Here is a 24,852-nt window from a genome sequence, read left to right on the forward strand (position 1 = left end):
CCCTGACAGTTAGGAAGTTTTTCCTGATGTCCAACCTAAACCTCCCTTGCTGCAATTTAAGCCCATTGCTTCTTGTCCTATTATCAGAAGTTGAGAATAATTTTTCTCCCTCCTCCTTGTGGCACCCTTTCAGGTACTTGAAAGCTGATAGCATGTCCCTTCTTAGTTTTCTCTTTTCTAAACATTAATCGCATTTGGAATACCTGGAGATGATCTCTTAAGGTAAGAGTTTTTCCAGCAGATGTCTTGTACAAGTTTCATTATAACTTCTTGCACTATAAGTTCTGTAGTAGTTTCTACATATCACTTTTGAGTCTAGGGAGAACTGGGGGGAGTAGGGTGTCAGTACATAGATGTTCCACTCTTACCACCTAGGAGAGTCTTTTGTGCTTTGATATTGTGCTCTACATTCAATTCAAAAGCATAATTAAATGCTTTAAGACTTGGGAAGTGGAGAGTCTTATGGTAGTTCCATTTAAATATCAGTAGGTGTTTCTGATCAAGTTAATGTACCTGCTTGCTGTGTTGCAGACTAAAGATACCTTGCAAAGTAAACCTTAAGGAGCAATGCTTCTTACCTTATTATATTTTTTGAGAGTAAATATCAACCCTACAAAATTAATGGAAAATGACACGTCTAAAATCCAATCAGCCTAAATACATTTAGTAGTCAGTAGCAATTTAAAATTACTGTGTTTCGCTCGTCTTTTACCATCATGAACCATGCTTTCAGTAGATGTTCCAACGTGAATTGAATCAAGTGATGAAATGTCAAGCCAGTCAACCAATGAGCTAATACCAGTATTTATAATTATTAGATGTTTTTATACACAGAGGGCTACAATTACATTTTCATCCCCTGTTCGCTGAATTTAAAAAAAATCTATTTTGTTCTTGTCTGTTTTGCAAAAGTGATAGATAATGGAATTTATTCTTCTGACGATGGAGAAAATTCTATGGCCAAATAATATCTTAGGGTACGTCTACACTACCCCTCTAGTTTGAACTAGAGAGGCTAATGAGGGTGACTGAAATTGCTAATGAAACGCGGGATTTAAATATCCCGCGCTTGATTAGCATAATCCCGGCCAGTCGCCATTTTGGAAACTGACTAGCCCGAAGTAACTGCCTGCATCTACACGCGGCAGAGAAGCGGGATTCCGAGATATACCCCTTAGTTGGAATTAACTGTTACTCCTCGTAGAATGAGGTTTAACAGTGACTCTTGCAGGGACCCCGTGCCCATTTCGGACAGGCACACCTCCCACATAAGGTGTCTGGGTGAAGGCCATGTGGTGCAGAAATGCTAGCACTGCCAAAGTATGACGGTGAGAGCCAGAAGAGATAGGGAGATGAGGCTAAAGAATTTATTACAGGAGAAGTCTCTCCAACTACCAGATCCAAAGAAATCAGTGTCAGCAGAACCCTCAACTCTGAGGAAAAGAGCCCATTCATCACTGACATAGTCACTGCCGGCAGTTTTGATAACACCCTGCACCCATTAGCCATTTCCATCTACATCTGGCACTGCTGAGAAGCACAAAGCGGCACCAACAAAGACAGCAGAGACCGACCAAAGCATAAATGGAACAACTCTGTACTGATTGGCATAGGGGCCCGCCTGGCACCAATCGCCGGCACTGATGGAGATGGTGGCACTGACTCAAGCTGTTCCTTTGCAGTGTACTCCAGCACTGGAGACTACAGTGAGCAAGACTCATAAGAGGTCTGAATCCCAGCACTGGGCAGCACAGGTGCCATCAGCGCCACCACCAGAACAGACTGCTGAATAACCACCACACTCACCCTGCTTAGGGAAAATAATCCAAATAACCTACATTGACACCGATCTGAGGTAATCTCCTTTTTACCCACACCATCCTCTCCTGGTACTGACCCTGGCACCAAGCATGGGAGCAGGTTCTCATCGTAACACTCTTCTCCCACTTATTCCGTGGCATTGTGGTGTTCAACCAAGCAAAGGTCCTCCCAAGATTGATTTCAGTACCCTTGATTTAACCACCTGTGGCCATTCCCACCTCAGCCCTACCATCCACAGTGGCCCCCCTGGGACCTATGGGCTCAATGCCAGTCACAGCCACCACAATGCCACCATCGACAGGATACAGAACTCTCTACTCCAGCTCATAGAGTAACTCATTTACTACTGACAATAACTCGTTCATCACCAACTCAACCACCACAGTCATATTCTGCAGACACACAGCCAGACCCTATGGAAGAGGATAATGACCTACCTCAGTCTGACATGGACGACCCATACCCAGCTGCCTGTTCATCATCGTACCCTGATGAGGTGATCTCCCCTTCCTCTTCTCCACCGGCAGACGACCTGAAACAATTCCAGGAATTGTTCAAAAGGGTTGCAAATTTGCAAGACATCATATTTCAGGAAGTGCAAGAAAGCCAGCACGAGCTGCTACAAGTATTGCAACCCTCATCTTCCTCAAAAATTGCTTTACCTATCAACGTATGACCTATAGGCCATATTGGAGCCCTCTGAGACCATATGGCAAACATCAGCTTCTATCTCCACCTACTGATAGAAGGGCAGATAGGAAATATTTCATACCAGCTAAAGGGATAGACTTACTTTTTTCCCATCCCCAACCACATTCACTGGTTGTGGATGCAGACCACCATTGGTCGAGACAACCACAATTTAGATCTACTTCACAAGATAAGGAGCATAAGAGATTAGACCCGTTCAGACAAAAGGTCTATTCCTCAGTGACCTTGCAGTTTCAAATTTCAAATTATATAGCCCTCCTTGCAAACCATGATCATGCAAATTGTCCAAGGTGTCAGGAGCCTATGAATGACCTAATGGAGCAAAGAAGGCCACAGTTCCAATCCATCATGCAGGAGGGCCAGTCTGTTATCCAAACCACCCTATAGGTCTAAATGGACGCAGCAGATACAGCTGCCAGGATGACAGCCACAGCCATTGTGATGCACTGTACTTCCTGGCTACAATCTTTGGGAATTCTGTGTGAGCTGCAAACTAGTGTAGAGGACCTACCCTTTGATAGAATTCATTTGTTTGCAGACAAGACAGACAAGGTCCTCCATTCAATGAGAAGTCCCACACAATCCTTCGCACACTGGAGGGCTGTGTCTACACTGGCATGAATTTCCGGAACTGCTTAAAACAGAATACTATTCCATTTTCAGTTTTTCCGGAAAAGGAGTGTCTACATTGGCAGGCTGCTTTTCCGGAAAAGCCCTTTTTCCGGAAAAGCATCTGTGGCCAATGTAGACGCGCTTTTCCGGAAAAGAGCCCCGATCGCCATTTTCGCGATCGGGGCTTTTTTCTGGAAAAGACTACTGGGCTGTCTACACTGGCCCTTTTCCGGAACAGTGTTCCAGAATAAGGACTTATGCCCGAGCGGGAGCAGAATAGTTTTTCCGGAATAGCGGCTGATTTTGTACAGTAGAGTGTCATTGCTTTTCCGGAAATTCAAGGGCCAGTGTAGACAGCTCGCAGCTTATTCTGGAAAAGCGGCTGATTTTCCGGAATAAGTGGCCCAGTGTAGACACAGCCGAGATGTATACTCCACTCAACAAAAGGAGGCAATACATGCCTTATCAGAGGCCATAAGAATGGGAGCTCAACCCCACGAACTTCCATCAGATATTTCATCGGTGAGGGTTCCCAACAATAGATCTCTTTGCCACCAGAGCCAACTGCAAATCCCTATATTTCTGCTCCAGAGTAGGGCAGGGCAGGGCAGGGCAGGGCAGGAATTCACGGGGAGATGTGTTTCTCCTACCATGGATAGCTCCACTTCTATAGGCCTTCCCACGAATTCTCCTGGTTTCCAGGGAATTCACAAAATACGCACAGATCATGCAGCAGTAATCCTGATCACCCCATCCTGGCCCAGGCAACCATGGTTCCCTTACCTGCAGCGCACCTCGAGCCATGAACCAATACCTCTCCCAATCATTTCCAACCTTCTGTCCCAATAGCAGGGACGACTCTGCCATCCCAATCCCCAAGCGTTCAGGCTCACTGCATGGTGCCTTCATGGTTCCAACACGAGGAACTTACCTGTTCTGAAACTGTAAAGCAGGTCCAGTTGAATAGCCGTCGCCCTTCTACGTGATACAGTTACCAGAATAAATGATGACAATTCTAGGAATGGTGCCAACAGCGTTAATTACAGCCTAACACTTCTGCTATACCTTCAGTCCTCTAATATCCCATGGGCCTTAGTAAGGCAGGGCTGTCCATCAACTCCATAAAAGTTCACCTACCAGCCATCACAGTCTTTCATGACCTAGTCCTAGAGGATGGCACTTCCGCTCACCCTACTATGAAAATCTTTCTTTCTAGCCTATGTAAGATGCTTCCCGATCGATGTCTGCCAGTACCACCATGGGAGCTACTGCTTGTTCTGAATAACTTGACAAGACCTCCCTTTGAACCTCTAGGGTGTGTCTAGAATACAGGGTTTTTTCGAAAAAAGTGGCCTTTTTTCAAAAAAACTTTCCCTGCGTCTAGATTACCGTTGCGTTCTTTCAAAAGTAAATTGAAAGAACGTGGCAGTTTTTTCAATCACAGAAATCCTTATTTTACAAGGAATAATGCCTTTTTTCGAAAGTGCTCTTCAAAAAAGGCGCTATTGAACGTGAACTGTGCTTTTTCTAAAGAGCATCCAGATTGCCTGGGTGCTCTCTTTTTTGAAAGTACTGGCTGTAGTCTAGGTGCTCTCTTTCAAAAGAGGCTTATAGTCTAGAGTACCCCTAGTGATCAACTCTTTCCACCACATGGCTATGAACAGGGGTGGACTGGCCTGGCGGGACACCAGTAATTTCCCAGTGGGCCGTCCTCCGAAGGGCCTGCCAAAGGGCCGGCTGGCGGCTGCTGGAGGAGGCAGGGGATTGTGATGGGGTGCCACAGCCCTGCACTTTAAATTCCCTGGCGCCGCGCGCCGGCAGTGTTCACAGCACGGTGGAGCCGAGGGAGAGCATGCGCGGTGTGCTCAAATGCCGCACAACAGGTGAGAGGGGAGACGCCTGGGTATGGCATAACGTCACGGCCCAGGACTTTAAAAGCACTTGACCCAGAGTTGCACCGCGTGGCCCAGCACGTGGTCTGGAGCCCCGGAAGCAGCTGGGGCCCGATCACAGACTCTAGCCCCACAAACTGGAAGGCAGAAGGTAGGTGGGGGGGGGGAATAGGGAGAAGGGGTGGGAGAGGAAGGGGCTTGTGCTGAGGGGAGGGGGGCAGGTCAGGAGAAGAAAGGGGAAGGCACCAAGGGACAGGGTGGAGGAGAAAGACAAATGCCAGGGGGCCAAGAGGAGACTGAGGAAAAGGGCAGGAGGGGAGGTGTCAGTGGGAGGCGGGACAGGGTGATGCTGGGAGAGGAGAGGGAAAGGGCATTGGGGGCTGGAGGGGGAGGTGCTGGGATAAGGCTTGAAAGAAGGGGTGGGCATGAGGAAGGTGGGGATGGAGCAAGTCATGTGTGAGGGCACAGGGGCAGGAGGGGGATGGGGCAGAGAGTGGTGAGCGGGTGGGCATATGGGAAAAAGAGGGCAAAGGGAGCAGGGACAGTGAGGGAAGGGGGAGGCACCAGGAGGGTGCAGGGGTAAGGGAAGGTGCAGGTGCCAGGGGATTCTGGGGGTGAAACAGAAGGGCAGACACCTGCAGGGGAGGGACCAGCACCAGAGGAGAGAGGCAGGGCCAGTGTGTAGAGGGAGGTGTTAGGAGAGGGGGTGAGGAGGGTTAGCTCACATGATCAGAGTGGGGCTACTGGAGGAAAGGGCACAGGTGGGAGAGAAGGGCTGGTGGAGGGGGGAGGTCTCAGGAGGGCTGAGGGCAGTGAGGAGGGCAGGAGTCAGGACAGCAGAGGAGGGTGAGGCGTTAGGGGGCAGCAGGCACCAGGAGAGCTGATGGAGAAAGGGGAGGAGACATGGCAGCTTAGGGAAAAGGTCGAGGTTTATAAGATATTTATTAATAACTTGGGTGCCACAGTGGCACATCCAAACAAGCCACATGAACACAGTACTGATGCACAACACAAAATTCATTCTGCTCATGGGAGGAAACTCTTAGAGGGAACACTTCCCCCAGCCTCTCCGCTCCCGAGTTAATGTCATACACATTGGATTATTGCAACTGCAGAATAGTTGCATGAGGGGAGTTTGGTGGGGGCCAAACTAATCCCTATTGGTAGAAGGATGGTGGGAAAAGTCCTTAGAGGGGTCACATGACACCTTTTACTTCTGGTCATGTGTCCATCTTGCCCCGAGAGTGTTACCTCCAGAGGCCTGGCTAATGGGAGTCAGGGGGTGTGGCTAATGGAGGTCAGGGGCGTGGTTAACAGGGGTGTGGCTAATGGGGGTCAAAGAGTAAATTTTTTTAAAATTCTTTGACGTGAAAAAGTGGGCCATTCTTAACCCATTTCCCGGGCCTATTTTGATTGCCAGTCCGCCCCTGGCTATGAAAGTAGAATTTTTGTTTCAATCATATCGGCCAGATGACTAGGAAAGATTGCAGCCCTGATGGCAGACCTGCCTTATGCAGTCTTCTCAAAGGACAAAATTACTTTACGTCCACATCCAAAATCCCTGCTGAAGGATTCATATTAATGAACCCATATATTTACCCACATTCTATCCAAAGCATCATCACTCCATTAGGGACTCAATCCTGCACTCCTTGGATGTATGTTGAGCTGCGATGAGCACTGTGCAGGGGGTCAGACTAGATGATCATAATGGTCCCTTCTGACCTTAAAGTCTATGAGTCTATGAGTGTTCTATTTGGACAGAACAAAACATTTTCAAATGTCTAATAGACTTTTTATATTTATCTTCGGTCCCTCCAAGGGAGCAGCTGTCTCCACTCAGCGGATATCAAAATGGATATCTGCTTGTATACACACCTGCTACAAGCTATGCAGTAAGTCCCACCCCCTCCCAGGGACCACTGCTCATTCAACACGAGCATTGGCAGCATCTACCACCTTTCTTCACAGTGTGCCCCTTGTTGAATCTGCAGGGCGGCTACCTGGTCCTCCCATCATACCTTTCCACAGCACTATGCATTTCAACAGGGACCACCAATTCCATCTACCTCCGTGGGCACCACTGTCCTTGCCACCTCTTGGACACGACTGCAAAGCCCACCTCTGCCTAACACAGGTACTGCTATATAGTCACATGAGTGGAGCAACCATAGAGGCACCACTCAGAGGAGAAGAAGTTACTCACCTTGTGCAGTAACAATAGTTCTTTGAGAGGTGTGCCCCTGTGGGTGCTCCACTCCCCCCCCCCCTTTTGGAGTCCGTTAAGGGATTTCTTGGTGGAAAAGGAATGGAGGAATTTGTGCATGTGTGCAGCTAACAGACAAAACAGCACGAGATGGCAGCGTGGGAAGATTCTTTTAAGGTAAAAATTTCTGATAGCTGGTGCAAGGGCACACCACTACCTGTGTGGAGCACCCACAGGGACACACATCTCGAAGAACCATCGTTACTGCACAAGGTGAACAACTTCTTCTTATACTGTGCTTTCCATCATTAGAAATGCTTTGGAAAATGCTTTACAAAACAGGTAAGTATCATTATCTCCATTTTTGGAAAGGTGAGGCAGAGAAGGAAATGATCCTCAGAGCTGCTGTAACTTGTGCTAGCCTACATCATCCCTATGGGGCTGTTCTGGCAGGATAGATAGAGCACACCCTTGTGTGCTGACTTGCTCCCATCACACTACCTATGCAAAGGGGGCTTAGAGCAGGGAATGTAGGGTCAGCTGTGTGGACTTTATGCTACTCAAGGATTACCATAGCCAAAAGCTCTCTTTAAGTTGGCTTTGCACTGGTGCAAATGGGACAGAGCAGAGGCCAGGATCTGAAAAAAGGGATATTCCTATTTGTACTCATTAGAAGGAGATCAGAGATTGAGGGAAGTTGAAGAAAAAATAAGGAAGCATTTTCCTTTCCTTTTTTGTGGACTTACTGGAGCTTCTCGCTTCCTGCGATGTTTAGGAAGCTTGTCAGACCACCCTACAAGTCTTAGAAGACCTTATGGCTTGATTCTTGCTGTGCCTTAGGCTCTTTAGGGACCGTCAACCTCTTCTAAGCTCTTCTAGGCGGCTCAGAAGAATCATTCCCCACACACACTAATAAGCAATCTCAGGCTCTGTCTGTGTTGCAAGTGCTGCAGTGGCACAGCTGTGGCAGTGCCACTGCAGCACTATAATGAAGTGATGGAAGTAATTTTTTCCGTAGCTTTAGTAAATCCATCCCCTTGAAAGGATAGAATTCTTCCATCAACCTAGCTGTGTCTATGGTGGGGGTTAGGCTGATCTCAGTCAGGCAAGGTGTGAAATTATTCACAGCCCTAAACAATGTAGGTAAATCAACATGAATTTTAGGCCTCAGGTGCACCTAAAATTCACAGACAGGAGGTCATGAGCCATCTGTGATTTATAGGATTGGGGTCCTGGTGACCCTCCGGAGGCAGTGTGAGCCACAAGGGCGCATTGACTAACCGTTCTCTTTAGTTCAGTGGGATTAAGAGTTTTGACATCTTGCAGGTTTGAGCCCATGAAATGTTTCATGAAAACAGTGGTAGTTAAGTGATATCTAAACCGAGCAGAATGCATCTGAACAAGTCCAATTCTAAATCAAACCATCCACGAGGTGGCAAATTTCTAGGCAGGTAAAAGTTAAGTATACCCGTGTCTATCTCAGGGAGACTACTTTTCTCATAAGGGGGCTAATTTGAAAGTTTAAGACTGCTATCCATCTCCAGTTCTGAGCCTTGCACTATGCTGATTAACTACTAATAGTCATTTCTGTCATCACTCATTAAGTGTGCTTACATTGTTTGACCTTTTTATTCAGAGTAGTAAAGAGGTTATTGATTGTATACTGACATTTTAAGTAACTCTATTTCCTAGTCGTAGTTACAATCTGAATGTTATGTGGTGGCTGGATAGTTTTTGATAATTTGACTCTTTATATCTGCCTCTTTTACTGATAAAAGAAATCATACTGTAACTCTAGTGCCACCAACTGACTAATCAGTAAACCATGAGTCATTAAGGTTTCGATCCTTTGAAACCATCTGCCTGGAAAGACCCTGTGGAGCGGTAGGTGTTAGCCTATGTGGGTCACTTTACAGAATAGAGCCTTTACATTGTTTGGTCCAAAAAAATGGTTTTTCTTTGTTCATGTGTTAGACATAAGTCTGTTAGTTATCTCTCAAGGTTTGCTTTTGTTGTATAAAGTTTTCAGAGAAATTCTGTTCCGTAACAGCCTTATTATACATCCTTCCTGTTCCCTGATTTATTATATTATTCCAGGCAACCAGAGGCATTGTGGAATTCCTACTAGGTTCAGCTTGAATAGAGAGAGGTATGAAGGTTTCTTTCCCTGACTTTTGTATTGATGCCTTGCTTTGCTGCTTCACTCCTTTCTGTGTTCACCAATAGCAGGGTGTTGGTGACATCCTAGTCTCCCAGCAAAGTTACACAACAAAGAAACAATATAGGCTATGACGTTGGGGTGAAGTAGGGGGTGGGAAACCAGTATGACTGAGGGGAGAGATAAAGGGAGGGACAATTCCTTATCTAGGCTGCAGCATCCATTTACACAACAGCCATCTCCTCTCTGCTGCTGAACTGTTTCTCTTTTGCAGTCCCCTCCATATTATTTCTTATCCTTCAATAAAATGAGGATAATGTTTCCACCCCACTCCCAATCACCAGCATTCCACTTCCTCCTGTGTGAAGGGTATGATGGTGATTCTAAGTTCTGAGGTATGCTTTTAAATCCAACCATTCTGTCCTAAAAGGTCCCCAAACACCCTCTTCTCTTCTTGTCAATGGATTGGACTCCATTTTTTTACTCTGTCCTCATATCTCCAATTTTATAATCATCTTGCCACTCATTTAAAGTATACGTGGAAGTGTAATGGGATGGAACTCACCTCCCACGAGTGCTCTGGTCTATTTGAGTGCATGTGCGTGCACTCCCTGAGTTTCAGCTTTTTCAGCTATTCAGCTCTCCAGCCAAGTCACACACTGTGTGAATCACAACCCCTTCCAGGGTACACTCTTAACAGGGTTCCATCTCAGTGCCCTCTGTTTAGTGTTTCTCTGACTGTGTTCCCAACTGGGAGAGAGTGGTGTCTCCGGGGCTTCCCCTCTTGGAGACAGCTTCCTCGCCCTTATCTCAGGGCTTCTATCTCAGTCCATCAGTCTCCCTATGAAACTCTCCGTGGTGCTGCCATTTCCTCAGCCAGACATAATCTTACAGAGACATTGAACTGACTCTCGGCTTGCAGCTTCTTTTTAGGCCTTCCTGGCCCCTGAATTATCTGGTTCCTCCTGCAGCCACTCTGGCTTGCCTGGAGAATTTCTATAGCTTTCTTCTGTGGCAGGGTATGACAAGGCCACAAGCCTGCATCGGGGGGCTTCAGGGCCTGATCCACCTCATCACACTCCTCCCTCTTCAGACAAGAAGGTCAGGCATTTCCTGGCATTCTGTCTTCTTCATCAAGATTCTATCTCCTGGGCCTACTACACCAAGGAAGTTTTAACAGTTCATGCCCTCATTTCCCAGGGTTCTCCATCGGTCTTCTCTGCCTGCAGAATTGCTTTAAATAGTCTCTACCTGTAGGTCTTGCCCTGGCTTCCTTGGGTTTTCCTCTTGGGTCTCTCTACCTGGAGAGTAATCATAGCCCAGTGGCACATCTTTGCTACCTGGACACTGAGGTCTCTGTAGCCCAAGACTCTAACTGTGCCACAGTCATAAAATGTACGTAGCAAGCACCAGGGGCAGACTGGCCTGGCGGGATACCGGGAATTTCTCAGTGGGCCGTCATCAGAAGGGCCGCTGCTCCTGGGAGCAGGGCCGGCACATTTCTAGGGGGCGGGGTGGCATTCCGGCCCGCAGGAGAAGCAGGCGGTGAGCCCCTTGGAGGCCACCCCAAGCTGGGAGCCCTGCACCCAGCTGCTCGAAGGCTGCTCCTGGCCCTGGGGCACTGGGAGCTCTGCACGGGTCCGGGGTTCTGCGGCCAGGGGCACTGGACTTGCGCATCTGGCCACGGTGCCTGGGTGGGAGAGGCTGGCTGCGGGAGGAGTGGAGAGCAAAGTAAGCCCTGAATCGTCTGTGGGGGGAGGGCCACGCAGGGGTAACGTCATGTGGAGGGCTGTTCTCAACCCATTTCCGGGCCTATTTTGATTTCCAGTCCGCCCCTGGCAAGCACTCTTTTTTTCTCATTCAGCTGCTCATTCTGGAACTTAAAATCCTTTATTTCCTCCTTTGCTGCCCACAGTTGCTACAGCAAGTCAGCCTGTCTTTAGAGGGAGCTCACAAAACCTGCCTGTGCTACCCCACTCCCTGCCCTAGGGTCCTGTTTCCTACCCCGGCCCTTCTCTTTCATTTCTCCCAGATAAGGTGAATCTGTCTGGGCCTCCTTGCTAATCAGACTACCAAATATTTTAACGTGAGTTCCCACAGCGTAATACTGGACCTTGACCCTTATCTCAGGGTTTGTATCTCAGTCCATCTGTCTCATCCTAAATCTCCCCATGGATCCCTCCATAGTACTGCTGCTTCCTCAGCCAGCCAGCCAAAGTCTACACCTCTTCAAGGCTCCAGAGTTGATTTGGGGCCTGCAGCTTCTTTTTATAGGTCTCCCTGGCTCCTGATTGGCTGATTCCTTCTGCAGCCACTCTAGCTTGTCTGGAGGACTTTTCTGTGATTTTCTTCTGAGGCAAGGAGTGGCAAGGCCACAAGCATGGCCCACCCCATTACAGGAAGTGTCTGGTGTTTTAGTTTCTCTTTGCCTGTTTCTCTCATGGAAGTTGTTTAAGAAACAATTTATTGTAATTCCATCGGTAAGCTTTCCCTCTCTTTCTCATTTCTCTTGCCCAGCTTGTAGGTGTCAGTTTCTGCATCTTTAAATATTAACTTGATGGATAGTGGTAGGATTAGGTTTGCACTTGTACTTTGTGCTGGCCTATCATATTGGCAGCAATTTCTTTATCATATTGTTTACTAAATCATATATATCCTTTTGACAGAACAGTGACTTCATTATCCAGAAGTATCAGATTGAAATCAGAAGAATGCCATGCTGTTCTCATCTTCTATCGTAATTGAAAAAAAACAAGGAGTTTATGATTCGGGCAACAGAAAACTATTGCCCTACTGCAGAGATTTTGCTTTTCACCAAGTAGTAGTCATGGTTCTGTATTAATATGACTTGATTAATCGAACAAATAAAGCATCACCACATCAAGTTCAAGCTACTTGTCCTTGTCTCCCTATTTATTTACCCTTGTCTCTTTTTTATCCCATGTCATCCTCTTCCTTTTCTGCTCTCTTTCCTCTTGATACCTCATTTGAATCCTTCTCTGGGCTTTTTCTAATCAGAACCAATTGCATGGAAATTCCTGAGCTGGACCACAAAGGAACTTCTTGTTAAAGTTTTTCCTGAATACCCACTTCCTCCATGAATCCTTCAGAATTAACCAAAACATTTAACTTAATCTACCCCACACCAAAATAAAATAATCTTTCTTCACTCCATCATGCTGTACATTAGCCTTCGTGGAGTTACAGTATTATCTTGCTGGTGTAATTCCAATCCTTCCTCTTCCTTTCTTGTCATTTCATTGTTTCACATACAAGATTATAAGGTATTGGGGCAATTCCTAGCAAATTCTTGAGTGCCATGAGAGTAAATAAAATATAATTATACAGTATTTGCTAAGTATTGAACACTTGGCTATTTTAAAATTGCTTTATTAATACTTCTAACATTCATTATGTTTTTAAATAATCTTTGTCTCTTATAGTTCATATTTAGCATGATTCACAGTCCTTACTGAGACAAAAACACTGGATTTAAGGGTTTTTTTCTGGAGTAGGGACTGCAAAACGGAGTCCAACGTTCTCAAGGCTGCTGTTGTCTGAGGCAGCAGCATTGCTTGGAAGCTGGTCCAAGCAGAGTTGAGCCACATTACATTGGAGTAAATAAAGAGAGGATCTAATTTTTTTAATACAGTAACTGCTCCCTGCTATGTTTTATGCATAGCAGGGAGCAGTCACTGAGACCATTTTATTATTGTATTGCGGTAGCACCCAAAAAAACATAGCAGGGAGCAGTCACTGAGACCATTTTATTATTGTATTGTGGTAGCACCCAAAGGCCCAAGTTTTGGGGCTTCATTGTGCTAAGAACTGTACAGTCTCCTCACAAAACTTTATATTTATTGTAATAGGAGCAGTGGGACACATCCAGATTTTCAGTATGCTTCTTGGACACACTTAAAACATGGTAATGACCTGCCTACTTTACAAGTTGAAACCATGCTTTAACTGTGTCATGTGGCAGCTGGATTTTAACATTGCTACATTAACCGTGTGGACTGGGACGAAGAGAGGTGCATTTGGAAAAATGTAAAAAGTTGCTTGAAATGCTAATCAGAGGGGTTCTTGTCTTCTGAATTGGATATTGGTTTTTTACAACCCCAAAAATATTCACTTAAGAAAGAGGGGAGGGGTGGGATCTTCCCGTCTGATCTAGAAATACCTATCCCTTCTTCACATTTTCCATGCTCTTGGATTCCCATTTTAAATATTTCAATGGGTGGGGTTTGACCTCTTGTAATTCAGCCGCTGGATAAGGAATCACATTTAGTTCTCTGATATCTTCACACTCCAAAATCTGCTTTAAATAAACCAAAGCCCGAAACTGCCACAGGAATTCTTCTTGTGTATTTAGATGGTGTGTGAGTTTATTTTTCCTTCAAAGGGTACATTTTAAAAATGTGCTTGGAAGAAAACAAAAAAGGTTATTGGGTTTAAAAATATTTTACTTGTATTATCAATAAGACTTTAGATTACTGAAGCTGAACATTTTGAAACCCTACCTTCCTCTTCACTCTTTCTGCTGTTTCCAGTTTGCCTTTAACTCAGTTTGGACAATAAATTATACTCTAGTTCAGGGGTGGCTAACCTGTGGCTCCAGAGCCACATGCGGCTCTTCAGAAGTTAATATGCAGCTCCTTACATAGATACCAAATCCAAGGCTGGAGCTACAGGTGCCAACTTTCCAGTGGGCCAGAGGGTGTTCATTGTTCAATCCCCAGCTCTGCTCTAGGCGCTGTCCCCTTCCACCTTTTCCCCCTAGGATCCTGCCACTTCCTACGCTCTCCCCTGAGCCTGTCACCCCCATGCTTCCCCCCTCCAATGTCTCCCACAGAGCGAGAGCTAATCACAGTGGGCAGGAGGAAAAGGAGGAGGTGGCGCTGACCGGTGGGGCTGCCCATGAGCGGGATGTGCTGAGCGTGGTGGTGGGGAGATGATCAGGGATGGTGACATAGAATTGTGGCTCTTTGGCAATGTGTATTGGTGAATTCTGGCTCCTTCACAGGCTTAGGTTGGTCACCCCTGCTCTAGTTGCTTTAACTTTCTGGTTCTTAAGTACTAGCACAATGCTGCTACATTGGAGTGCCATACATTACACAGGGAATCTCTAAACCCTAACAAAAACCCCACTGAAATGAAAGAAAAGTATAACAATGGCACGCCTATTAATATTTGGATTTGTAAGTTCTCCCTCTCCCAGCCCCTTCCTTTTTAAACAAAGCCTAAATACCTAGACTATCTGACAGCATCCTCTTTAAGGTCTTGATCCAAAGCCTGCTCAAATCAATAGAAAGACTTCCATGGACTTCGGAGGGCTGTGCATTAGGCCCTATGATTAAGAGGTGAATCCCGAACTGAATGTTTGTGTTTGAGAACATGGAGGCCTCTCCATTGGAAAATGAATAAAAACAAAGCTAATATTCATTAATATTTTATATCTTTAAACATAAAATGTTATCTCATTTTAGAATTAACATCTGACTGTCCTCACATCACACTATACCTCTCCCAGCACCACATCAGTGAGATTACCTTTCAGTTGAATTGCAGTTCACTAAAACTAAGCTACTGTATCTGTATCTTTATCTCTGTGGTCATATCCTGCAAATGTGACATGAACCCTGGAACAGAAACAAACACCAATAATAATAGGGAACCAGACGAACATGATTTCAAGACTCATTTATCATTAGCGTTAATAGTTCCGTCACACCTAATTTTCCACTCTGAGGCTGCACAAGCAAGAACAGAGCCCAGTTCTCTAATAGGCTGGACATAAATCCCTTTCTCTTAATCATGCTGCTTCTCAAAACAAACCTGACATCTATTGTTTTTGTTGTGTTATCTGTAAAAAAAAAAAAAAAAAAAAAGGGCTACTTGATGCATCAGTGACTCAGTGTTTCAATATGTTTGGCATTATTATCTCTGAACCAGATGCAAGAGAACAGTCATCAGCTGCAGTTATTTAATTTAGTCCAGTAGCAATCTGTTCTGCTGTACTGAAAGGCCAGGGTTCAACCTCTGTTAATGGGGCTGGTGATATTATAGCTGTACACAATAGAAAATGTTTCTGCATTTTTTTCTTTTTCTAAATCTACCAAACTAAAAATCTGTATACAGAAAAAACAAACAAACAAACCAGCTTTATTTAAAGAAAGGTATCCAGTTGAAAAATCAAAGGAAAGTAAATGGCAGAATTAAAGTTGACTGCAATTTTAATTGAGTCTCTATGTGCATATGCATTAGTATAGTATGGTCACATATTAATACATGATCATGTAGGATTTTAATGTAGCATTTTAATCTGTTTGTAACAGCATCCATCCATTATTAATCACAAAGTATATTCAGGTTATTAAAAATGTATAGTAAATTACTCGTTTAACACGTGCCCACTTAACACATTTTTGCAATAGCACGATTTTTTTTAGGGAACGTTTTTCAAATAACACGACCATCCCTGAAATAACACGAAAATAATCAAGTAGTGGACTACTTTGCATGGCAGTATAAGTTGGTGAAAACAGCATAAGCGGATGAATTCACGTGGTCAAAGCGCTCCTCCGCTCACTCACGTGTTTATCTTTGTGTTTTAACAAACTGCAGCAACTTGTGTTGCTAGATATCTAATGTTGGCGTTGACAACCCAGCACCAACAAAAAATTGACTTTGCCACCACCACCTGAAATGCAACCCCCACCTTTTCCATTACTTTTAATGGGAAAATTGACCCCACATAGCATGTTTTCGCTTAGCACGAACATTTTCAGAAACGCATCCAGCATGTTAAATGAGGAATTTCTGATTTTAGATTTTAACCTTGTGTAACATGCCAGGAATATTAGTAATAGAAGTAACAGTATTTTAGTCATTTTAAAGTAAGTTATATAAATATTTAGAAACCTAAATTATTGGGATTCTTCACATACCAAAAACCTGGTGTGAGGCAGAAATGTAGCAGTTACAATCTTTCTTATCAAAGATCTAAGCTGATGTAATATTAAATAATAGTTTCAGTTCAAATATTCAACACAGCATTCACTGATATTTTTAAAATTCTGTATAGATTCATTATGTTGAATTAGGTTCAAACTGTCTAGTAGTTCAAATTTCAAACACATAAGGATTTGTCTTTATACTTTTGAACAGCCGATCAGGTCACTTTCCTAACCATGAGGTCTTTCTTTGTATTCATTTCAGTTGAGGCAATCCCAGTCATACTGCACAGACACGGAATGCTTTCAGGAATGTGAGTAACCATGTTCTGACTGGATGTGCATTGGATTAGGACTCCTGTGAAAGTCAAAATAAGCAGTAATAATTTAACTAAAAATGAGATGTGATATGGCCTGGATCTCTTTTACTTTTTTCTTATGTAGTTGTCGTTTGTCAGATTTAAATTAATGTATGTTATAGGCCATATCCTATGCTGAGCAACCCTGAAACCCACTGATGTCAATGTGAGTTGTAGGAATGCAGTGCCTTTCTCAATTTGTCACCATATTTAATTGAATTTAGCCTAGTAACGTTCAGAGCTCAAAGTTGAATTTCCTTGTACCAGCAAGGACCAGGGTGCTAAATGGGATTGACCGGGGCAGGAGGATTATGACTTTTTCAATATACCAATGTGTTTTTGAGAGAGACACATTATGTAATCTTCAGGACTAGTCAGCACTACAAAGTTAGATTGATATAAACTGCATTGCATAGACCTGGTTATGCAAATGTCAATACTTAAATTTGTAACCCTTGCATCATGCCAACATTGTAACCCCACCTGTCCAAGGGATGTTGAGCAATGTACTATGGTAGACTCAGTGTGAATGTAGATACTTAATTACTTATGTCAAAACTAACATTCCTCCAACAGCTGTCCCCCCCTACTTTGATCACACTAGTCACAGTTGTGTGCTCCACTACCCAGGGCTACCAGATGATTCCAAAAATACTGGACACACTTGATCTCAGATGTGTGTGTGTGGCGGGGGAGGAAGTCCGGGAGGAAGTCTGGGGGAGCAGGGCTGGCCAGGGGAGATCGGGGGGGAGACAGCTGGTGGGAAGCAGGGCTGGCCGGGAGGGGCTCGGGGGGGAGTGGGGCTGGCCATGGGGGAACCAGCCAGTAGGGAGTGGGGCTGGCCGGGAGAGGGTCGGGGAGAGGAACTGGCTGACAGGGAACAGGGCTGGCCCGAGCACAGGCAGATCCTGGGGTGCTGCCCATCCCATGCACGGTCCTGGCAGGGTGCAGGGGTGAGTCTGGCACTGGGGATTCCATCCTACTCCAGCCCCACCCTCCTCCTCTCTACTGCGTAGTTGCGTACTGCCTGGCTAGTAGTATGCAACTACGTACTGATACTCAAGATAATAATAGAACTTACTTAATTAGAAAATACTGGACATTTATATATCCAGAATTTTCTCAGTTTGTTTCCCAGACAGAAAGCTCAAATACCGGACTGTCTGGTTCAAAACCAGAAACCTAGCAACCCTATCACTACCCAGGGTCACAGAAACTGAAAGCCCCTATACACATACTTTAAAGTCCCATGGAACTTTGAAATGCCTCCTTCTGATTGTCCATTTTGACAAATATCTAGTAGGTCTCCATAGTTATGTGCATCTGTCCAGCTGATTATGCGGTCTACATGCTGAAGACATGCTTAGACTTGCAATAGACAGGAGATATTGGATCTCCTGGGCCTGTGAGGAGAAGAGGCTGTGCAAGCATAGCTGTAGAAACATTCTGTAAGCAGATTGCACAGGGATTGCAGATTACAGAAGGATATGACAAGAACCAGCAGCAGTGCCATGTGAAAGTGAAGGAACTGCAGCAAGCTTATCAGAAGGCCAAGGAGATCAACAGTCACTCCAGTGCCAAGCCACAGATCTGCCACTTTTACAAGAGCTGCATGCCATATTTGCCAGAGGCCCCACCACCACTCCACAGAGCACATTAGATTCTTCTGAGGAGCCCAAATCACAGACTACTGCCATGAACAGTGAGCAGGAGAAGGTGGATGAGAAAAAGGAAGAGGAATATGGCAGATACACAACCAGGGAGTCCAGCTATGCCAAGAATCAGAATCAGGTTTTGACTACACCACAGTCCACTCAGTCGCAGCAGTCAAGCATATGCAAGCCCAACGTAGGGGAAGGAACTGTGGGTAAGTGCATGAATTTATTTCCTATTACAGTGATGTTGCTCCCACTTAGTAAGACACAACTAATGACTTTTCAATAATGTACTTGTACTAGAATAAGCAGTGGTACAACAAAGAACATTGGAGTTACCTGCTTTTGATTCCCACGTATAGTTAAGCAGGGGAAGGGGAGGGTAGGCAGAGCAGTTTTTTGTGTGTAGACAAGGGTATCTCTTGAACCCTCCTGAGAGATCTCTGTGAAACTTCAATAGAGGTACTCTGCTCTCAAGAAGGTTTCTTGGGATGGCAGGCTTATTTCTTCCATTGCAGGACACTTTCCTATGCCAGTTGGTGAAACCTAGAGATGGCACCATTGCAGTGAACAGGCTAGCTGGATATGAGTCTTGGTGGCCTAAGGACACCAGCAGCCTTCGTTACCCTCAAAACTGAGATATTAGCTAAAACCACAGTTGTCCGTGCAAAATGCTGCCAGTATTTAGTGCCATTCTCCTATAGTCATAGTTTCACGTAAGTGAGCAATTCTTTTCTAATTTTCCTCACATCTGGAACACCATATTCACTATGGCTGGTACTGTGATTGGTGTTCTTCAGAAGTGTCAGTGGCATGGGTTGATTAAAACTTCAGGGGAGAAAGGGAGGGGAGTTCTGAAACTTAACTTTCATTTCCTTTGTGACTACTCTGACACTGTGTGCTTTTTCTGTAGCTGCTACCTCTGCAGCCTTGAAAGTTTCCCCCTCCACATCCATGGAATGCCTGATCCAGAAAAGAGGAGAAAGAAGAGAGCTTGGGATGACATGTTCAACAAGATCTTGCAAGTTAATACTGCATCGGACCATGAATGGAGGGTCTGGAGGATGAATACTGCAGACTGTATGGAGAAGAAGAGTGGCCAGGAGAGAGGCTTAGGAGTCCCAGCAGGAAAAGGAGAGGGAGACGCACCAGGATGTAATGAGGCTTCTCGGCAGCAAACGGAGGTTTGCAGAAATTTATGGACCTACAGGTGCAACACTCACTCCCTGTGCAGTCCATAGAGGGCCCCACTGTATCATCTCTCTATACTCGTCCTCAAAAACTCATCTGGAATTATGGGCCATATCAGTTGGCCTATTCTCTACATTGAGGGGATGTAACCACAACTTCATATACTGACCCACGAGTGCCACAGTTGACATATATGTAGCTAAAATGGACATGAATGTTCCTTTCCACTCTGATCCATACATTTATTGATATGTTATCTTTACTCAATAAAAGTCTGTTATTTGGGAATTAATTCATTTGTATTAATCCCCAACTTATCCTGCAGAATGCCTGGTGGTATTGAAAGCACCCATTTACTTGCTGTTGCACAGTGACATAACTCAGAGGGTCAGTGACTAGCACAATGTAATAACCATAAGTGTGCAGCAAGCACTGCAAAAATAATGGTGCGCTGTCAGTGTTATATTCATATACATCAAATACTGCATGGTTCCTAACTGGCTACCAAAATGCATTACTATGTCTTGCTGTTAAAGCACTTTTTCAAAGCCTCCCTAAGTTGCACAAGTCCACATGGAGCTTGTCTGATAGCCCTTGTGTTTTCTGTTCAAACTCAGCTCCACTTTGCCCTTCACCTCAGCAACATCTTTTCTCTCTTTACTTCACAGATTCAGGACCCAGCAACCACTAACCTTTAGGATATTTTTCTTGAGATCCAGTCTTGTGAGCAAACAATACTAGTGCCCTTCTGTAGCTGCTGAGCCAGTAGTTCAATCTTTCCTCAGTGCTGTTAAAGTATCCATTGTATGGCTTCATGAGTTACGGGACAAAAGGCTAGGCTGGGTCCCTAAGGATCAGTAGTGAAGTCCCTGATTTTAGCTTTCTGAACGGTCTGTGTTCTTAAAGATGTGAGCATTGGTCACCTTCCCTGATCAGCCAACACTGATATCAGTGAAGCATCCCTGGTGATCTACCAGTGCTTCCATAGAAAAACAGCCCTTTCTGTTGATGTACTCTGTGACAAGGTGGTCTGGTGTCAAAACATGCTATCTGTCACTCCACTGCATCTCAGGAATCCCTTTGCTGCAGATCCATCCGTTGTGTCTTGCATGTTGCTGAGAGTCAGGTCTCTATAGCAGGAGACGTTTAATGACCCTGCACACTTACCTGACAATGGCCCCCACAAATGATTTTCCAACTAAAAATGATTTCTCACTGACTAGTAGCAATATGGCATGATGAGTTTCCACATGATGATCACCACTCACTTCTCATCTGTTAGTGTCCCTATTCTGGATGGACTGGGGCAAGCTCAGCACACAGATCCAGGAATGTGGCCTTGTGCCACTTAGGGTATGTCTGGACTACAGAGTTTTGTCAGAAAAACGGCCATTTTTCCGACAAAACTCACAGAACGTCCACACTGCAAGAACAGAGGAGTTTTTGCGCAATTGGAATTCCTCTGTCTACAAGGAAGAAGCCTTTTTGTGAAAGAGCTCTTTCACAAAAAGGTGTGTGTGGATGGGGAAGAGGGAGTTTATTCAGAAGAAGAGGGAAAAGCCCTGGTGGCCATTCTGTCCATAGCAATCACTACCTACATACGAGACAGCATGCAGGCAGTTTGGACTCTATCTTTCCAAAAAGCACATTGCTTTTTCAATAAGGTTTTTTTTGGAAGATCTCTTCTGAGAAAAGCTTCTTGTGCAAGAAGCCTGTTGTTTAGATGTAGACTGTAAGTTCTGTAGGCACTGGGCATCATCTCAAGTCAGCATTACTATGGGAGCCCACCAGTCATAGAATCCCAGGGCTGGAAGAGACCTCAGGAGGTCATCGAGTCCAGCCCCCTGCCCAAAGCAGGATCAATCCCAACTAAATCATCCCAGCCAGGACTTTGTCAAGCCAGGACTTAAAAACCTCTAGGGATGGAGATTCCACACCTCCCTAAGGAACGCATTCCAGTGCTTCACCACCCTCCTAGTGAAATAGCTTTTCCTAATATCCAACCTAGACCTCCCCCACTGTAACTTGAGACCATTGCTCCTCATTTTGTCATTTGTTACAACTGAGAACAGCCTCTCTCCATTCTCTTTGGAACCTCCCTTCAGATAGTTGAAGGCTGTTATCAAATCTCCCCTCATTTTTCTCTTCTGTAGACTAAGTCAATGCTCTTTTCTTGGGTGAAGCTGCACTCCATCATTTACAGCTGCTCCATGATCGTCAACAACATTTAATTGGTTCTCACTGTGTCCCACAGCAGTCTGCCCTCCTGGAAATCATCATGTTTCCTGTGATTGTTCTTCTGGCTCTGCAAATACCTGAGGATTGTGTGTCCTGTGCTTGCAATGCTCATTATAGGAGTGCAAAACTATGCAGTACCCAGATTCCTGTCAGCAAAAGTCCTCATTCCACGGGGAGTAACGGTAGTTCAAATTAGGATCTTTAATTCGAACTACCTACTCCGTGCCGCGTGGAACCGTGGGCACAGAGTTCGAACTAAGGGGGATTTAAAAATGGTGGCGCCCGGGAACATACAAATGAAGCCCAGGATATTTAAATCCCGGGCTTAATTTGCAACTCTGCTTGCCCTCATTACCCTACCTAGCTCGAACTAACGAGCTAGTGTAGACATACCCTAGGTTATCCCTTTGTACTACAATTAGAGAGGAGGATTACGACCAAGACTTCTTTGACTTTTTGAATGGTTGAGTTACAAATACTTTGCTTTCTGCAATCACCTGATGTTCATGTAAATTGCTTATAATCATGGCTTTAAAAATGTACTTACAGTTTGTCCAGACCAATTAAAATCAGATACCTGAAGAGCCTTGCAGAGCACACGGTTGAGCCGTGTAAAGTTAGTCCAATCAGATAAGGATTGGAAAAGGACATCTTCCTCCAACGTGGTGCAAGTACTTCGTGCTGTATTATCACTTATTCTGGTTGTAAACCTGGCTCAACTGTTCCAAGAAAGGATGATCCTAATTTAAAGTGATCCTCAGATGGCATTAATGTTTCACAGTTGTGGGATTTTATAGTGAGCTGCAAACATTCAGTCACTTCTGAGAAGGAGAATGGGCTATGTAGGTCAAGAATGGTAATAGCATGATCTAGCAGTTTCAGCAATTACGTTAGCTGGGGGGTTTGGTACTCTCTCTGCCACAGACTTGCTTTGTGATGAGTAACCTCTCTGTGCCTGAGTTTATCTATCTATAAAATGAGTATGGTAATTCCTAGGGGTGGTATGAGGCTTAATTCATTAAAGTTTGTGAAGCACTTTCAGATCTTTGGACTGAACAATACTGTATAAAAGAGCCAAGTTCTAGTCAATTTTTATAATGTGCGCAGTTTAATGCTAGTGTGAGTGTCTTTCAGTTAATGTTTTAGGATGATATTTTGACGGGCTAATTTGTATTGGGTAAACAAGTGTTGTAAAATTCTGAAGAATCAATTCACAGAATAAACAGAGCCTGTAAAGTTGCTGGAACTATTGTTTTCTGAAGTGGGTTATGACTCTTCTGGGTCCTGCTCCATGAGACAGTCAGTTATGAGGCATCACTTTGATTTATTGCCTCCCTGTTCCTTCTGCTTGGATGAGGTTGCCATGAGTCTACAGTGATGAATATAGAGTCCTGCTCCCTTTCCCTAAGTCCTCAGCTCAATACTACTCTTCCTGCCGTTTGCTGACTCATAGTTCTTCATTGCTGGGCCCAGATGCCAAACATTTTACTTTAAGCCTCGCCTGACAATGCATTCTGGTGTTTCATGTTTCCTTCTAGAATAGGGTTGCCAGGTGTCCGGTATTTTTGTTGAAACCCTCTGGCAACCCTATTCTAGAAATCCAGCTGCTCATGTTATTACAGAAAAATCCTATGTCTACAGATTATAGAAGTAACTGCTGAGACTTGGGTGTTTTTTGGTTTGGAAAACATCAGGGTTTTGGCTCAGTAATGTCATGGGTGTTTCATGTTTTTCTGTTACTACCAGTTAAGGAGGGGCAACCACCGAAATCCATGTAAACTCCCTACAGGCTGTAGATTGATTGTTTCCATGAAATGTATCCTTTCGCCCCAAATTTAAGATTTTTTTGTATCTAGACTCCAGCCAAATTGAAAGAGCAGCATTTACAGAAATGTGATGGTCTGTTATCCATTTCAGTATGATAATAACTGAACTCTTATTGATTTCATTTATTGTAATATTAATTTAGAATTTGTGCTCCTGTAGTGCTCACAGGATCCAATCTGGACTGGGGCTCTGTACATTCTCATAGAGGAAGAGATGGGCACCAAGGTTCCCTCACACAGCTGCCTGATAAGCGCTGCACAGGGACTCATGGTTGCCACACACACAGCTGCAGCTCTTAGCTGGGGCTGGAGAAGTGCATCTTTCCCCCAGGTGTGGCAGCTCCCTGTTAGGGCCAGAGTAGAGGCATGCTCCTCCAGCCCTAGCTGGAAGCTGCCGCAGCGGGGGAAGAAATGCATTCTTCCTTCCTCAGCAGCAAGGCCAGATTAAGAAAGAGGCTTTCGAGGCTACAGCTCACCTGTTCCTCACCACCACCAAATGGGAGCTGCCTTAGGTAAGTGCTAGGGATGTAAACTGTCATTTAAAATTAACCAGTTAACCACTATGTTTAACCGGTTAACTGTGGAGCAACCCCCTACCCATGGCAGGATGTGATGGGCTGGGCCAGGCCAGGCCAGAGCCACTGAGCCCACTGCACCATAGGCAGGGGCTACTTGGCCCACTCCAAGCCCACGGTGCCGCACCATGGGCACAATGTCATGTTGCAGCGTGGTGAGCTTGGCCAGACTGCTCCAGCCGGGCTGCTAGTTAACCAATTACGGTTAAGTATCATCAACTTGTTAACTGGTTACCCCTTTACATACCCAGTAAGCATCCCGCACCCCCAACACCTGCCCCAGCCCTGATCCTCCTCTACTGCTCTAACTCCCTCCTAGATCCCACACCCCAGCTGTGTAAGACTTCTCCTGCATCCTTATTCCTACCCAGATCCTGCACCCCTACCCGAACCTCTAGTCCTGAGCCCACTCCTGTGCTCCAAACCCCTTAGCCCCAACCTGGAGCCCCCTCCTGTACCCCAAACACCTCATCCCCAGCTCTGTTCCAGAGCCCATATCCCCAGCCAGAGCCCTCATCTCCCCAACCTGGAGCCCCCTCCCACACTCCAAGCCCCTTGGATCGACCCCTGCCACAGTTCATCCATGTGCACCAATATTGTAGAGTCAGGCCCACCAAGAGGGGAAGGGCAAAGGCAGCAGTTGCCCCAGTGCCCA

General features: G+C 45.1%; 1 protein-coding gene across 1 annotated transcript in view; it reads left to right on the top strand.

The window, feature by feature from the left end:
• SMIM14 (small integral membrane protein 14) overlaps positions 1-24,852 on the top strand; it is a 62,695-nt gene that overhangs the window by 23,292 nt on the left and 14,551 nt on the right. Inside the window, exon 3 of the mRNA XM_006129505.3 lies at positions 16,619-16,667. Coding sequence (XP_006129567.1) covers positions 16,619-16,667 — 49 coding nt within the window. The remainder of the gene's footprint in view (positions 1-16,618; positions 16,668-24,852) is intronic.

This window comes from Pelodiscus sinensis, chromosome 5 (genome assembly GCF_049634645.1).
Source record: "Pelodiscus sinensis isolate JC-2024 chromosome 5, ASM4963464v1, whole genome shotgun sequence".
Classification (NCBI taxonomy): domain Eukaryota; kingdom Metazoa; phylum Chordata; order Testudines; family Trionychidae; genus Pelodiscus; species Pelodiscus sinensis.